This window comes from Lepus europaeus, chromosome 5 (assembly GCF_033115175.1).
Source record: "Lepus europaeus isolate LE1 chromosome 5, mLepTim1.pri, whole genome shotgun sequence".
NCBI lineage: Eukaryota > Metazoa > Chordata > Mammalia > Lagomorpha > Leporidae > Lepus > Lepus europaeus.
In genome coordinates, this window is record NC_084831.1 from 42,755,440 (window position 1) to 42,772,667 (window position 17,228).

The 17,228-nt window shown below is 54.4% G+C and overlaps 1 protein-coding gene across 4 annotated transcripts in view; it reads right to left on the minus strand.

The window, feature by feature from the left end:
• The window catches only part of TTC39A (tetratricopeptide repeat domain 39A), a 36,967-nt gene extending 20,166 nt beyond the window's left edge, over nt 1–16,801 (minus strand). For 3 of the 4 annotated variants that reach the window (XM_062191304.1, XM_062191302.1, XM_062191300.1), the window contains exons 1-2: nt 16,728–16,801; nt 8,642–8,746 (exon numbers count right to left, since the gene is read on the minus strand). In XM_062191304.1, coding sequence (XP_062047288.1) covers nt 8,642–8,746; nt 16,728–16,765 — 143 coding nt within the window. In that variant the 5' untranslated portion in view covers nt 16,766–16,801. Of the gene's footprint in view, nt 1–8,641; nt 8,747–16,320; nt 16,379–16,727 lie in introns of those variants that run through there. The other variant, XM_062191301.1, reaches the window with a different exon arrangement.
• Between the last annotated feature and the right edge of the window lie 427 nt (nt 16,802–17,228).

Below are 17,228 nucleotides of genomic sequence, written 5' to 3' on the forward strand. Positions count from 1 at the left end.
CAGCAGGCTGCTGTGAGCACGAGAGACAGCTGAGCCGTGTGTTGGCCTGAGTTGCCTTTCCCTATGCTGGGGCCTGCCCCTGCCTTCTGCTCCCACAGCCAGCAGGCTGCCCCAGGCCCCCCTGTCTGGAGACCCTTTCTACCCCAAGCCTTACTCCAGGTCTCCTCCCAACCCCACTCCCTGGACGTCTGCACAGGCCACCTCTGCCTCCCCCAGCCCATCATCTGACCACGGTGCTCTCCAGGCTCCATGGGGTGCAAGCTCCGCCCACCTCCCCAGCCCTCTTGCTGCTTCTGTCTTCCCGTGCCCCTCCCTGTGAGCGCAGCACACTCAGGACTGTACCCCACTGCACACACAGACGTTCCCACACTCCCCCCCTCCAGGCTTTGTCCATGCTGTTCCCTGGGCTTGGAATGCCCTTCCCTGACCTCAGCAGCTGACTCAGCCATGAAGGGCCCTCCTGGGGGACGGATGCCAGCACAGGCCCGGCTCTCTCCCTGGACGGCCGCCTCAAGCACAGAACAGGTGAGCCCCGTCCCCAGCACTCTGTGACAGGCTAAGCGTCCTGCCGCCTCGCTTCTCAGTTGAAGCGTGTTCAGGGGTGGAAGCCTAACACACGCGGTCCCTCTCCCTACTTGGAGGAGTCACTTCACAAGTCTGGGCCTTGGTTTCTGCTTCTGAGCAGGGGTGAGAACGCTGCCTGCCCGGGCCCTGTAGGCCTGCAGTACGAGGCTGACTGGGGCCCCTCACCCCCAGCTCAGCAGGTGTGGCAGTGCTCCGTTCCCTTCCCCAAGGGCCCATCGTTAATTATTGATGAAAACGCCCTGGCCGGCTTGCAGAAGGTTTACATACAGCTTGACTGTGCCATCATTGTGACTTGACCCAGGTCCCGCCTCTCTCCTTCCTAAAACACCCGGAAACCAAGTGCCCATCAGCTGCTACGGTCTTTGAGGATCAGAGGTTTATGGGAACAGAAGCCCCTGCTCTGGCCCTGGCTGGCCTGGGGCAGTGGCTGTAGCGAGGGCGGGAGGCCTGCAGAACTGGAACTTCAGAGTCCCTCACACACAGGTTACAGTTCTGGCTTTGTCAGCTCCAGGTGTGTGACCCTGGTGAGTTACATGGCCTCACTGAGCTTAATTTTCTCCCCCGTAAAATGAATATAATCACCCTTCTGTTCCAGGGCTTTTATTGTTTGTCTTAAAATTTTTATTTATTTGAAAGAGACACACAGAGATTGTCTACCTGCTGGTTCCCTCCTTAAATGCCTGCAACTGCCAGAGCTGGGCCAGGCCAAAGCCAGGAGCTCAGAACTCAATCTGGTTCTCCCACAAGGGTGGCAGGGACCCAAGAACTTCATGACCTGCTGCCTCCCATGATGCCATTGCGGGAGGCTGGGTTGGAAGTGGACTAGCTGGGACTCGAACCAGGCACTCCGATATGGGATGTGGGGGTCCCTACTGGCAACTTAACCACTGTACCAAACAGCTGTCACTTTAGGACTTTTTGACGGGCTTAAACAGGATGCCCAGGCCAGGAGCCACATCATCAATGCTCAACAAATGTGAGTCCCTCCAGGTCCTGCCTGGGTCAACCGTTACTTCTCTTGCATAAAAACCTTCCCTGGGGGGCAGGCCTTCGGCATGGGGTGAGATGCTGGTGCGGAGGTCCACACCCCAGATCAGAGTGCCTGAGTCTGAATCCTGGCTCTGCTTCTGATTCCAGCTTCTTGCTAATGCACGCCCTGAGAGGCAGCAGGGGATGCCTCAAGTACTGGGTCTCTGACACCCACATGGGAGACCGGGGTTGAATTCTGGGCTCTTGGTTTCGACCTGGCCCAGTTACAGCTGTTGTGGGCTTCTGGGGAATGAACCAGTACTGGAAGATCGATGTCTTTTTCTCTCTGTTCCTTTCAAATAAATAAAAATAAATTTTTAAAAATCCAAATATTTAAAGCAACAAATACTGTAAATCCAAGAAGAAAGCAACAGAGCAACAGAAATTGTAGCAGGAAGCTAGTCAGCATGCTAGTTAGACATGTTAGACAAAAATGAAAAGTCAACAAGGCTTGTTTCCAGTTTGAAACATTCGTACATAGATTTTAAAATGTGTGCAGTAATTAAGCTACCACTTTAGAGATCTATAACCTATATCAGAGTGCCTGGGTTTGAGTCTCAACTCCACTTCCAATTCCAACTTCCTGCTAATGTGCACCCTGGGAAGCAGGAGGTGACGGCTCAAGGAAGTAGGTCCCTGCTGCCCAAGGGGTAGACCAGGATCCAGTTCTGGGCTCCTGGCTTCATCCTAGCCCAGCCTTGGCTGTTGTGGGTATTTGGGGAGGAAACCAGCTCTCTCTCACTCTGTCTCTCTGCCTTTCAAATGAAATGAACATAATTTATTATTTTTTTTTTTTAAAAGAAGCTGGCAGCACAGTGACCACCCAAGATGGCCCCCCCCTTCCCAGCTCTCAGACTTGTGCCTCTCTCTTCCTCTTCCGCTGCAGGTCTGAGCCTCAGAACTCAACTCCACCAGCCCAGTTCCACCTGCTAAGCCCTGCCTAGTGCTGGGCCCAGGAAGAGGGACCGCCCCACCCAGGCAACTGGCAAACAAAGTAGAATTTCTGGTCTGAGGCCCAAGCCTAGCATACACCTGCAGCTATGAATCCTGGATCCTCCCTGGCCTACTACCTGGAAGCCTCTCAACTCTGAACTGAACTAGAAAATGGGGTGCGGAGGCATGACAAACTCCAGACACCCCAAGTTTAGTTTGCACCCCCACAAGTTCTTATTTACACATAGAGCATTCAGACTCTTCTGCTCAACTGAACACAGCTCTGGGACATGATGCCCACTGGGGTCCCATCTTCTAGGGCCCAGAGCTGCTGTCAAGATGGGGAGGACACTGGAAAAGCCATCAGCAGAGCAGAGTGTCGGGACTGGGGGCTCCTGGCCACCTGCAGGTCAGCTAAGCCAGAGGCCTCAAGTCTTTCCTTTCTCAGCCCACACCCAAGATGCAGGCCTCATCAGGTTCCTGGTAGCCAGCCTATTCTGCCTTTGTCCCCACCATCGGGGCCTCCTTACCCCAATCTAACCCCACCGCTCCTCCCTGCTCCTCCCTGTCCCAGCCGAGGGTTTCACACTTCCCCAGGACCTCTAGGCTGGAAGGTCCCTCTGGGCCCCCAACTCTCCACTCCTTCATCCCCATGAACAATTCTGCAACCAAACTTCCTGGCTCTCTCAGCTGTCACCTCACTGCCCTCCTCTCTAGCCCAACCTGCTCCGAGGGGACTCCACCCGCCCAGTGCACCTTGCGTCACTCTGCCTTCTACCTGTCGGAAGCTGCCACAGCTCTCCCCACTCAGCCTGTCTCTACTGCTCAAATGCACCAGACCCTCATTCCCACAAGGCCTGTGCACTCACTGCTCCCTGTGCCTGGAAATAACCCTCTCCATGGGGCCAACTCCTCAGCCAGCCATCTCAGTTTAAGTGTCACTTCCGGGGCCAGCTTCATGGGTACGTGGCTTGTGTAACAGCACAGGGCCCTAAGCTAAGAGGCTGCCTAAGGTGTGGCTAACAGGGTGTACCCCAGAGGCCCATGAGTTAATGGTTTGACCCCCAGCATCTTATGTTAATGGATTAAGGATGGAAATTACCCCGTTATGGTATGTGTAGGTGGCCCTTGGGAAGTGGTTACGTTGGGATAGGCAGTTAGGGTGGAGCCCCCAGGACGGAACTACAAGGGCTTTATAAGGAGAGGCACATGCAAGGTGTGCTCTGTCTCTCTCTGCTCTGTGGCTGGCCATGTGACTGTCCCCCCTGCCACCCTCCAGCCTCACCAGATGCCTGAACAGTCAGATCTTGGACTATGAAGCTCCCAAAGTGTGAGCTTCCTAAGAAGCTCCTCTCAGGCATCTTAGCTGTAGTAATGAAAAGCTGCCAGGGCCGGCGCTGTAGCGCAGCAGGTTAACACCCTGGCCTGAAACCCCGCCATCCCATATGGGTGCTGGTTTGAGGCCTGGCTGCTCCACTTCCGACCCAGCTCTCTGCTATGGCCTGGGAGAGCAGTGGAGGATGGCACAAGTCTTTGGGCCCCTGCACCCACGTAGGAGACCAGAAGAAGCTCCTGGCTCCTGGCTTCAGATCAGTGCAGCTCCAGCTGTTGCGGCCAGTTGGGGAGTGAACCATTGGATGCAAGACCTCTCTCTCTCTGCCTCTCCTCTCTTTGTGTAACTCTGACTTTCAGGTAAATAAATAAATCTTTAAAAAAAAAAAAAAAGAAAGAAAAGCTGCCAAACATGAGTCCAGTGCTTGGCTAAATTCTCTGCAGCCATTGTCTTGAAACTCTTAATCTTTTTTTTTAAACAAATGGCCTTTCATTTTCAATTTGCAATGGTCCCTGGGAACTATGTTGCTGGTCACAAAGCCTCCTGACCAGCCCCCTCCCCCCGTGATCTGGGGTTGCTGTACACCCCTTGGGGCTTAGTTCACTGTCTCCTTGCTGCGCCCTGAGAACAGCACACTTGCTCAGTACCTCAGACACACGAGGCACTCAGGCTGCACTGTCGAAAGAACCAGCAACAGCTGGCCAACTGCTCCCTCCCCTTGACACCATCTTTGTCTCTCAGAATGGCTCTGCCCTGCAGTCTTAGAAGTTGCCCCCCCTCTTCCCCTGCCCCCCAACCTTCCTCCCTTCCCACTCTACTCATCACTCCCACTGCCCCAGCCCCTCACTTCCCCCTAGTCCTCTCTTCCTGACCCCTCCACTCAGCATCCCCATACCAGCCCCAGCTTGTCAAAATACTCAGTGCCAAGCCTTCCAGCTCGCTGCTGCTCCCAGCTAGGAACCGCAGCCCGGGAGCCAGATAACCACTCCCGTCCTCCACACTCCCACTGAGCCAGGCTGGAGAAGGCCGCCTCGACACCCCGGCTGGCCCAGCTCAGCTTCGCCCCAGTGCAGATCCCCTGAGAGGGGTGATGAGGCGTGGGGACTGCTGCCAGAGGGACTCATTCTTTTTTTTTTTTTTTTCTTTTTTCTTTGACAGGCAGAGTTAGACAGTGAGAGAGAGAGACAGAGAGAAAGGTCTTCCTTCCATTGGGTCACCCCCCAAATGGCCGCTACGGCTGGCGCACTGCACCAATCCGAAGCCAGGAGCCAGGTGCTTCTCCTGGTCTCCCATGCGGGTGCAGGGCCCAAGCACTTGGGCCATCCTCCACTGCACTCCCGAGCCACAGCAGAGAGCTGGCCTGGAAGAGGGGCAACCGGGACAGAACCGGCGCCCCAACTGGGACTAGAACCCGGGGTGCCGGCCCCGCAGGCAGAGGATTAGCCTAGTGAGCCGCAGCGCCGGCCTGGGACTCATTCTGATCACCATTCCCTGGGACCCCAGCACTCTGCAGGAGCTGAGCCAGACAGGAGAAGGAGAAAGCGGGTCAGTGAGTGCAGAGAAATGGAGTGAGTTGGCCGAGGCCCCTCAACATCTGCTCTTCCTTAGGGCTCGGGGGCCGGATATGGCAGTGCGGAGACCAAGCCGGGGCTGAGAAGAGGGGATGAGGGAAAGTAGGCAACACACAGGACGGGACCCCTGCCTCAGTCTCAGGGCTCAAGTGGAAGCCCCCAGAGTTCTCTTTCCAGGCCCAACATTGGAGGACCCTTCTCTGCGGGAGCTGAACCACCCCAAAGACTAACTCCTGGGGCCAGTTCGCTGCCAGAGCACCCAAAAGCCAATCCCACCACATACAAGGCTGCTGGCACTGACTTCCCATCAGCCCCTGAGTGGACTCAAAGAGGACCAGACAGCCAGCAGGGATTGCCAGGTATTGAAGGAAAGGCCCCCATGAGCAGTGGGTTCCCACCATTAAACAGAACTCAGGAACTTGGGGAAAGCCAGGAAACTGAGCACAGAAAGCAAGAATGGGGCCAACACAGGACTCAATGGCAGTGTTGAGGAAATCCCCCCCACATCTCAGGGTAAAACAAGATACAGGGATGGGGAAAAGGGGGTGGGAGGGGGGCAGGGGCTTGGAAGAGGACAGATCCAGGAAGACCGACTCCTGACGTGGAAAAATCCCAGAAAGGGAAGCCGAGGATGGAGGGGCTGCAGAGCAGAGCTGCCCAGAGCTGAGAGTCTCCGAGTAAAACTGCAGAACAAAAAGTCCTGCTCTAGCACCTCACTGCGAAATGCTAGATTTGCTGCAATAAGAACCAAAAAGATTCCAAACATTTCCAGCAAAGGGGAAAAAAGATCACAAAGAGTCAGGGTTCTCACAGCTACATCAGAAGCTGGAAAACAGGGGAGCAATGCCTTCGAAATTCTGGGGGGAAATTTATACTCATGCAACCAACTCCTTCTTAGGAAAATTCTGGAGGACATGCTCTGGTACAATGAGGGAGGAGACAAGAAGATCCAGGATCAGGGAGACAGGAGAGAGACACAGAGGAAGCTCCAGGAGGCAGCTGGGAGGAGGCCAGGGGATGGCTGTCCCCTGGAGGCCACATTTCCAGGAAGAGAAGAGGCTGAGAGCTCACATGATATTCTTAGCATTTTGGGAAAAACAAAACAAGACAATGGTTAATTCCAGGAAGGAACATAATCTAATACACAAACTTGTCCCTGCAATAAGCATTAATTACAAAGCTATAATAAGGTAAATATTGATTACTGATTTAGCCTAATATGAGTACTGTGATATAAGGGGGTGAGGGGAGGGAGGTGGAACAGAGGTATAAGAAAGCTCAATTCAGGACAGGTGTTTGGCCTGGCAGTTAAGACACTGGATGCAATGTTCCCGTCCGTATCCGAGTTGCCTGGATTTGAGTCCAATTCCAGTTTCCTGCTAACGCACACTTGGAGAGGCAGCAGGTGATGGTCCAAGTAGCTGGGTCCCTGCCACCCATGTGGGAGACCCATGTTGTGTTCCAGGCCCCAGTTTCAGCTTGGCTCAGTCCCAGCTATTGCTGGCATTTAGGGAGTGAATCAGCAGAAGAGAGCTTGCTCTCTTAGTCTCTCCACCTCTCAAATAAATAAAAATAAAAATTTTAAAAACAAAGTGAAATTCTTGACTACCAGTAGATGAAGCTTGAAAGTGATACATAAAAAAGAGAATTTATTGGTATGTGAATTGTATCTCAATTTTTACAAGAAAGTAGGAAAAGTAAAGGTAAAGAGAAAGCAGTGTAAGTGCATAATTTAGAAAGTGAGACGGTGAACACCAGGGGAAATGGCTAAATGAGTAGCCTCAACAATATCCTGAAATGCTCAGTAATGTAGGCAATGTAAGTTTTTAGGGTTGGTGGGGAGAAATAAAGGAAGGGGTCATATTAGAGCCGATCAGGAGAAACCCCAAGGGGATTCAGTGAAAACAAGAGATCAATGGCCAGTGCCACGGCTCACTTGGCTAATCCTCCGCCTGCAGGGCCGGCACCCCGGGTTCTAGTCCCGGTTGGGGCGCCGGATTCTGTCCCGGTTGCTCCTCTTCCAGTCCAGCTCTCTGCTGTGGCCCGGGAGTGCAGTGGAGGATGGCCCAAGTGCTTGGGCCCTGCACCCGCATGGGAGACCAGGAGAAGCACCTGGCTCCTGGCTTCGGATCGGTGCAGTGCGCCAGCCATAGCGGCCATTTGAGGGGTGAACCCATGGAAAAAGGAAGACCTTTCTCTCTGTCTCTCTCTCTCTATCTAACTTTGCCTATCAAAAAAAAAAAAAAAAAAAAAAAAAAAAAAGAAAGAAAGAAACAAGAGATCAAGTACAAAGAGGCCTCAAGAAGTAGGGCCAGTGGCCAGTGTTATGGCACAATGGTTAAGACACTGCCTGCATTGCTAGCATTCTATATGAGCATTGGTTCAAGTCCTAGCTTCTCCACTTCTGATCCAGCTCCCTGCTCTTGTGTTTGGGAAAGCAACAGAAGATGGCCCAAGTGCTTGGGCTCCTGCCATCCACATGGGAGACCCAAATGGAGTTCCAGGTTCCTAGCTTTGACCTGACCCAGCCTTGGCTATTGTGGCCATTTGGGAAGTGAACCAGTGGATGGTTCTTTCCCTAACTCTGTCTTTGAAATAAATAATAAATCATAAAAAGAAAACAAACAAACAAAAGCTGCTTGGGACGCCTATGTCCTCTATCAGAGTGTCTGGTTAAGCCCTGCCTCCTCTGATTCCAGTCCAGCTTCCTACTAATGCACACCCTGGGAGGTGAGTGCTTGGGCTGCTGCCACCCACATGGCAGACACAGATGGAGTATCTGGCTCCTGGCTTAGGCTTGGCCCAGACTCGACTATTGCTGGTATTTGGGGAATGAACAATCAGACAGAAGATCTCTGTGTGTTTGTTCCTGTGTCTCTTTGTCTTTCAGATAAAATGAGAATAATTTTTTTTTTTTAATGAAACCTGGTGCCAAGGAAGTTACAGTGATCTTGGTGAGAGCCTGGTTGCTCACAGGCTACAGGGTGGGGGGCCCAAGCCATCTGTATGGGACTTCTCAGGGCTCGTGTTGATTCAGAAAACTGAAGGCATTCGGTTACACAGCGTCCCTCTCACACAAGACTTCTGGTTCTCCATGACTTAACACAGCCCATCCCTGTATGCACGTGCCAGCACGTGCCAACACGTGCCAACACCATGGCCTCCACCCCAACCCGGGCCTAAGCCTCACCTGGGCTGGAGGTAGCTGAGTGCTTCTGAGAACTGGTTGGTGAGGAAGAGGTCCAGGGCCGTCATGCACTGGTCCAGGGCCTCATGGAGGCTGCTCACAGGCGTCCTGGGGGAGAGACACGGGTCTGATCCAGAAGCCCTCCACCCATCCTGGCCAAACAGAGCCTCACAGCCCCACTCCGCCTCCCTGGGTGAATGCCTGGCACAAGTTCCTCCAGGCTACCCACGCGATACTGGGTGCAGGGACAACTGGGACCCATGTCTTGCTGTTCCAAGGGTGGGAGGGGATCTACAATCCAATAGGGGGTGAGGGTGGGGCTGAAACTGGGGCTGAAGGTGAGACAGGTGTGGGAACAAGTCATCTTACCCTCCACAGGGGTAAAGGGAGTCTTTGTGGCCCTTCTGACCCATCGGGCTTTGCTGCCCCCCCCAGGGGGGTACAGCCCACCCACTAAGTCTCACTTGAGTCCCTCTCTCCCTCCTCCGCCTGCCTCCCAGGCCTGCATTCTAGAACCCCAGGCACTGTCACAATGGGCTGTGGGAGGCAGCAGACTGTCAGAGTGGCTCAGGGCTTCTTACACCCAATCACCTTCCCCATGGCACCTGTGCTACACCCACGTTTCTCTACTGTTCTTACCACAATTTGACACAGGTTATTGTCTACTGATTATTCTGCTTGTTATCTGTCTCCCTCCGATCCCTGTTGTGTCCCCAGTATCTATCTAGCCTCTGGCACAAAGTAGATTTTTAATGAATATCCATGGGATGAACGAATGGTGCAAGTTTAGGAAAGCAAACCCCTGACTTTTCCGGGCTTCAGCTCTCCCATCTGAATAGTGAGGTGAAGCCAAGAGAGCCCAGCAGGTTTGACTGTGATGGTTGATTGAGAATGCCTCTTCTCAAGGAGCCTTCTCTTGAGTGAAAGAAGGTTCCAGAAAGGGGCTCAATGACCTCCCTGAAGAGAAATCTTATTCCCCAAACATAAGTTAAGAGAAAGTCCCGGCCGGTGCCACAGCTCAATAGGCTAATCCTCCGCCTTGTGCTGCCGGCACACCGGGTTCTAGTCCCAGTCAGGGCACTGGATTCTGTCCGGTTGCTCCTCTTCCAGGCCAGCTCTCTGCTGTGGCCCAGGAGTGCAGTGGAGGATGGCCCAAGTGCTTGGGCCCTGCACCCCATGGGAGACCAGGAGAAGCACCTGGCTCCTGGCTTCAGATCAGCGCGGTGCACCGGCTGCAGCGTGCCGGCCATGGCGGCCATTGGAGGGTGAACCAATGGTAAAGGAAGACCTTTCTCTCTGTTTCTCTCTCTCTCTCACTATCCACTCTGCCTGTCAAGAAAAAAAAAAAAAAGAGAGAGAGAGAGAGAGAGAGAAAGTCCCTTTTCCAGTAGGTAAACTACACATAACTTGAGGTCCAGCCCTAAGGTTTCCTCCTCCATGATGTATCTGTAGATCTTCCCAGGAGGACTGAAACACGTGTCTTGTCCAGAACTGAACTCTTGATCATTCCCAAATCTGCTCCTTCCCAACCCCTGCCATTTTAGTAAGGGACAGCGCCCTACCCAGTTTTTCAAGCCAGGAATCTGGTAGTCTTCCTGGAGGCATCCCTCTCCCTGACCTCTGCCCTCCGCTGTCACTAACCCTATGGATTCCACTTCCCAACACCTCTGGACCCTTTGCCTTCTGTGCCCAGTGCCGCCAGCCCGGGCCTGAGGCCGCCCCTGCCACTCCTGCCAGCCCATCCCCTTTTCTCTCCGCTGTTGAATCTTTTTATTCTACTCCTTTATCCAGGCCTCTTGCTTCTTTCCCATCTCTTTTACTCTGTTGCCATCAGTAATTTCTTTAGATCTTTCATTTCACTTGTTCTCGTTTCAGTTGTATCATGTCTACCAAGTTTTTCATTCCAATTGCATATTTTATTTTTCAATTCCTGATTCCACTGAAATTTCAGATTCTTTTTCAAATCTGTTTGGTTTTGGGGGCCACCTTTTGTTCCTTGCTTCAATTTCTTTATGTATTTTATACACAATTACTTAGATTCTCTAGCTCATAATCCTACCACTGTAGTCAGGGAAATGAGTTGTGCTCCTTGTTTCTGGTGCCTGTCGCGCACAGTGGCTTGTTTTATGCGTTTTCTAATTTTATTAGGAACTCATGTTTGACTGATCCTACAAGGACCATGGGAAAACATATTCCTCCAGAAAGCTTCTTCACTTACTTGGCTAGGTTATCTTGGGCACTACTACCAATTAAGTTACTATTTAAGTTATTATTTATGATTTTTGGGACTGCAAAGGTACTGTGCATGCAAATCTAAAAATGTGTGTGAGGGCAGCCCAATGTTTAGAATTGTCTAGGGGATCTCCCTCCCCTCCTGCCCAAACAGTGGTCTGCCTTCGCAGGTGGGTGCATCTCTTTTCTGGCTGATCCCCCGTTTGTAGCCCTTGGAGAGCCCCAGAATTATTGAGGGTAGTGGGCAGCAAGTCTCAACTCCTCACTCTAAGTGTGCAGGCCCAGGCCCAGGCCTAGACCTTGGCTGGCATTGAAACTCAAGGTTCTCAGTTTCTGGAATCTGCAAATACCCTACAGTTGCTGTGGTTTCATCTCATTTATTAGCTTCTTCATTCTTAGCCTAAGAGAATTTCAATAGCAGTTCAGGAACGTATATCACAGGATCAGCCTCCAGCTAGTGTTTCTGAGGGAGAAACATCCTTCTCTCTAACCGCTCCCCTTCATAACGGCCAAAGCTACCTTTTTAAAAGCCAGACTTAGCCATGCTACTTCTGGACTTAGAGCTCTTCCCTGCAGGCAGGTGCCTGGCCCAACAGTTAAGACAGCCACATCCCATATGAGAATACCTGGGCTCGCGTCCTAGCTCCTCGCTCAAGTCCAGCTTCCCGCAGATGCACACTCTGGGAGGCAGCAGTGACAGCTCAAGTACTTGGGTCTCTGACAGCCATTAGGGGGACCTGGATTGGGTTCTGGGCCCAGCCCTGACCATCAAGGGCATCTGGTGAGTGCATCAGCAGATGGGACACTCTGTCTGTCTGTCTGTTCCTCTACTTCTCAAATAAGTAAATATTAAGATCGTTCACTGGCTTCCCATCACTCTTAGGGTAAAGTCCAAGTTCCTCTCTATGGCCTAAAAGGCCCCACCCAGAGCTGTCCCTGCCTCTCTCTTCAGTAGGCATGGACAGTGTCTGTTCTCCTTTGTGCCAAGACACAGCCTAGTGCCCCATGTGCAATCTGTCCAGCTCTGGGGGTGAGTAATGAAGAGGCGGTGCACACCTGTGGTCTGGGTGCTCCGCTACCAATCTCCCCTTGAACTCTCAAAACGCCCAGTGAGATGGGATTCTTACCATTCTATAGGTGAGAAAACTGAGGCACAGAGGAGAGGTGATGGCCAAGGTCACGAGCCCAAGTGTGGGCTGTAACCCAAGCTTCTACCTGAGACAGTGCCTATCAGCTCAGCCCTCAGGAGTCAGGCTTACATCAGCCCTAAACAATTCCAGAACCAAGAGCATGCTTCCTATGTCTGCACACACACCTCACCTTTACCACCCCCACCCTCCACCAAGGAAGAGGCCTGCCTGCTTGGTCTCCCAGGACAGAAAAGAGCTCAGCCCAATGGACATCCTCCTCTGGCAGCCCTGGCACACATCTGCCCGAGCCGGGGGCAGGCCTTGAGGCGGATGTCTTCCCTCCTTTCCACTCCTCTCTAGCTGATGCAGGCCGAGGCAGAGGCGGACGCCATGGTCAGGACTGTGATGATGGAGGCTAGAGGGCCACCATGGGGCCCTCAAAGATACTGTCAGGAAAATACAGCCCCAAAACAGGAACAAGATGGACAAAGAAGCCAAGGATGGTGGAGACATGATAAGAAATCAGGAGGCACAGACTGGCAGGGCCAGCTAAACAGAGGGGGAGGCTGGGGCTAGCTGGGAGCTTTGTGAAGGCTGGGAACTTTTTTTTTTTTTTGACAGGCAGAGTGGACAGTGAGAGAGACAGAGAGAAAGGTCTTCCTTTTTTCCGTCGGTTCACTCCCCCAATGGCCGCTGCGGCCGGCGCACTGCGGCCGGCGCACCGCACTGATCCAAAGCCAGGAACCAGGGGCTTCTCCTGGTCTCCCATGCAGGTGCAGGGCCCAAGCACTTAGGCCATCCTCCATTGCCCTCCCGGGCCACAGCGGAGAGCTGGACTGGAAGAGGAGCAACCGGGACAGAACCAGCACCCCGACCGGGACTAGAACCCAGTGTGCTGGCACCGCAGGCGGAGGATTAACCTATTGAGCCATGGCGCCGGCAACTTTTTTTTTTTTTTAAGATTTATTTTATTTCCTTGAAAGGCAAAGTTACAGGGAGAGTGGGAGAGACAGAAATCCTTCATCCACTGGTTTACTCCCCAAATGGCTGCATCGGCCATGGCTGGGCCAGACTGAAGCCAGGATCTTCTTGCAGGTCTCCCACGTGGGTGCAGGGGCCCAAGCACTCGAGCATCCTCTGCTGCTTTCCCAGGCCATTAGCAGGGAGCTGGATCCAAAGTGGAACAGCCGGAACTTGAACCTGCGCCCACATGGGATGCCGACACTGCAGGTGGTGGCTTTAACCACTCTGCCACAACCTTTGCCATATCTGACTTAATAATAGCATTAACAGCACCCCCTACCACCAAGAGAGTATCACTGCAAATTTTATCTAAATTGACGAGTACATTATTGCACTCCATCCTCCTACCTGCTGGAGCTCTTATCTGTGTTTGACAGATAAGGGAGTGAAGGCAGTGAAGACAGAAAGGGAGGCTGGCAGAGGACAGAAACGCTTTCTGCATAAGCACAGAGCCCAACACTCCCCTGCTCTGGCTGTGACTGAGGTCCCCCCGTCCCACAGCTGTCCCGCCTTCAAGGCCTCTCTGCTCTACAGCACCTTTCTGGGCCCAAGCAAATGCTTCTATGCAGATGGTGGCCTCGCCGTTCTGCCGGTTGAACAGGGCAGGGGCCAACCCCAGGGGCTTTGGCACAGTGGTGGGAGCCCCTCCCTTGCAGATCCCACCCACAGTTGAGGCCCAAGTGGAAGGAAGTTGGAGGTGGGAGGGGGGTGGCGGGCAGCCTGCAGCTATCCCACTGCCCTGGCCCTCCCACCTTTCTACTAGCTGAGGGTCTCATGGACAGAGTGGGAGAGAGCTGAGAGATGCTGTTCCTGCTGGGAACAGAAACCCCAGCCCTGCTGCAGTCAGGACCAGGTGGGTACCAGCGGAGGAAGGTTCCAGCAGGTCACTCAGGGGGCAGGGGGCAGTCTGGAGTATAAGCTGCTTCGAGCTCGGGCTCTACCACAGGCATACTTTGGCTCAGAGGTAAAGTAACACGCCCTGTGGCTTCCAAAGTCATCTTTCTTTTAAACTTATTTTATTTTTAATTTATTAGAAAAGCAGAGACACAGAGAAAGGAAACAGAGACCTTCCATCCACTGGTTTACTCTCCAAAGGCCTATAACAACCAGGACTGGGCCAGGCCGAAGCTGGGAGCCAGGGACTCCATTTGCGTCTCCCACTTGGGTGTCAGGGGACCCAAGTACTTGAGCCATCACCTGCTGCTTCCCAGGTGTGCATTCGCAGGAAGCTGGAATTGAGAGCAGAGCCAGGACTGCAACCCAGGCACTCCAATATGGGACACAGGTGTCCCACGCAGGGTCTTAACCACTGCACCAAACTCTTGCCGCGCCAAATGATTGGTCTGAATTGCAAATAGGATTGTGACTCTCCTTCCCAGAGTGTCCCTTGGCTGAGCATAAAACAGTATCACATGGCACAGAGTGATGTGGCATGGCCTCATGCAGCAAGGCCTTCAAGAGTTTTCAGGGTGGACAACCCTAGACTCAAGCTGCGCTCAGCAATTCTTTACTTAGGAAAGTTCTTTACTTAGGAAAGTTTACTTTAACTTGACTTAGGAAAGTTCTTTAACCTCTCTGAACCTTAGTTTTCTCATCAATGATATGGGATTGACAGTACCTCCCTCCCAATCACGTTGTGAAGAATGACTGGGAGCCACGTAAAGCACAACAAGACATACTCAGCATGTTTTTCTAACATCTCAAGGGGCATCAGTTTTATAATGAAACTACGTAACTTTGAAAAAATGAGTGCACCATGGCGGGCATGCGGCATAGCAGTTAGGACTATCCTGTATCAAAGTGCCTAGGTCTGAGGCCAGGCTTTGCTTCCGATTCCAGTTTCCTGCTAATGCACACCCTGGGAGGCAGCAGGTGATGGTCCAAATAGCTGGAATCAGCAGATGGGAGATCTCTCTTTGCCTTTCAAACAAATAAAATAAAAAAAAATTTTAAACTGAGTTCCCATATCCTACCATCCAGCAGTTTCTTTACTAGGGGGTACTCTGAATAAACAAACACTCACATATGCGCAAAGGACAACTGTCCAAGAATATTCACTACGTGAGTAGCAAGAGCCTGGAACCACCTCAGTGTCCATCAGGGGGGATAAACAAATGACGGTGTCTACATGGGGTAGTCAGCATACATCAGGACCAGTGGGGAGCAGGGCTGTAGCATCAAGAATGCCAAATTTCAGAAGCCCGTTTTTGGGTGAGGCGAAGCAAACTGCAGAATGACACAGGCTGTACCCTCCATCTATGTAAAACTGTAAAGTAAGAACAAGCTACACCTCTACAGCAGAGTAACAACCCACAGGGCGATGAGGAAACCTGGATTCAGGATGGTTGCTCCCTCTGGAGGGGAAGGAGGGGTTTTCCAGGGCACATGGTCTCTGCCACGGTTTATTTCTTTAATATAGAATGCAGTAATTGGGACATTATGTTAATATCTGACAAAGCTGAGTGGTAAGGGAGTTCATCATTTGCTATATTCTGAAGCCTTACAAACATCTCGCAATGTTTAAAGTGGTGGAGATCTCCGATGCGGCTTGCTCACCGGTGACCATCACGCTCGGGGCTGGGCCCAGAGCAAACTCCGCTGGTGTTTGCGGAGTGACTAAGTCTACATGGAGGTGGAAAGGGTCCTGCCTGAGCTCTCCTCTGTCCAGACCCCACCGGGGGGCAGTGACCTCAAAGACTGGAGCCTGGCAGGTAAGGTTCAGTCCTACAGGGACTCCCAGCAGTACAGGAAGAGCGAGCCTGCAGCCACAGCAGGGCCAGAGGCCCCGGCCCCACACAGGCCCTGTGGCTGCTGCCAGCTGCCAGCTGGCACCTCCTCATCTCCCTGTTCCTGTGTCAGGCTCAGGCCTTTGGCAAATATTGTCACTAGTGGTGAGGCTCCAGGCAGGATGGGCACCCCTCCCAGCTCACCTGGGCCGGATCTCCACCCAGCAACCAGGGCTCCCGGCAGCTGCCCCTACCTACGGTGGCCCAGGGCAGCAGAGGGCTGTGTTAAGTCTCCCAGCGGTTAGCAGCTGGCCCTGCTGCAGGGCCCTGGAAGGCGCCCCCTGAGGGTCCTCGGTGGGGTGGGGTGGGGTGGGGCGAGGCTGAGCCGGGGTGGGGGGCAGCCACGCAGACAGTGCCAGCGCTCCCCTCTCCATACCGCTTCCCGCTGCGCCTCAAGGGCCCTGCTGGACCATACCCCAGCCCTCGGAGTCCGTGAAAATCCTGAAGATGATGGCTTCATGGGCTCCGACACCAGACTGAGGTGGGTTCACACCCCTGCCCCAACTCTTACCTCCTGGGTGACCGCAGACAAGTCACTTAGGAGCCGTGCCTCAGTTTCCTCATCTGTTACGGGGTGACGGTAACAGGCCGCACCCACAGGTATAAACGCCAAGAGGCAGGTGAGGGGAGGCTGTGACTATGGCTGAGTGAGAAAAAGTTGGGGGGTGGGGCGGGGAAGGCAGACCTGGGGTCCCCAAGTCCCGATCTACCTCCGGGGACAGTTCTCGCTGCCTCCCTCCCCCTCACCGCCGGCGGCCGCGACCCGGGGAGGCGCGGGGTGGGGGGGCGCCGCGCCGGCCCAGCAGGGGGCTGGAAGCCGCAGTGCGGGCCGCGGGCCGGGTGGTGCGGGGCAGGCCTGGCCCCAGCCCGCCCCGGCCCCCGCCCGCGCCCCCGGGCGCCGCCCCAGCGCGCACTTACCCCGCGGGCAGGGCGCCCGGGGCGCCGGCCGAGGTCATCGCCGAGGGGGGGCGGGCGGCGCTGCCCCCGCCGGACGCCAGCCGCGGCCCAGGTGCTGCCGCCGGAACCCCGAGGCCGCCGCTGTGCCGCCGAGCCGCGGACGCGGCGGCCGGGGAGGGGCGCGCCGGGGGCGGGGAAGGCGGCGGGGCCGGGCCGGGCCTCGGTCTGCCCACCCGCCGGGGCGGCCCGGGCGGCCGGGGCACGGCGGGGGCGGGGGCGGCCCCGCCCGGCCAGTGCCGCCCGGCGCCCCCCACCCCGCGCCGGCGGGCGGGCGTTCGGGGCGGCCCGGCCCGGGCCAGGGCGCTCCCCGCACAGACGCCACCGGGACCCGAGCGCCCGTCTTCCGCAGACGCCCGCCCTCTCTGGGGCCAGAAAGTTCTCCCAGGCCGGCGGTCCTCTGTCCTGTCACGCCCCAGCCCCACCTGAGCTCCCGTCACCCCACAACGTTAATGGGGATGGGGG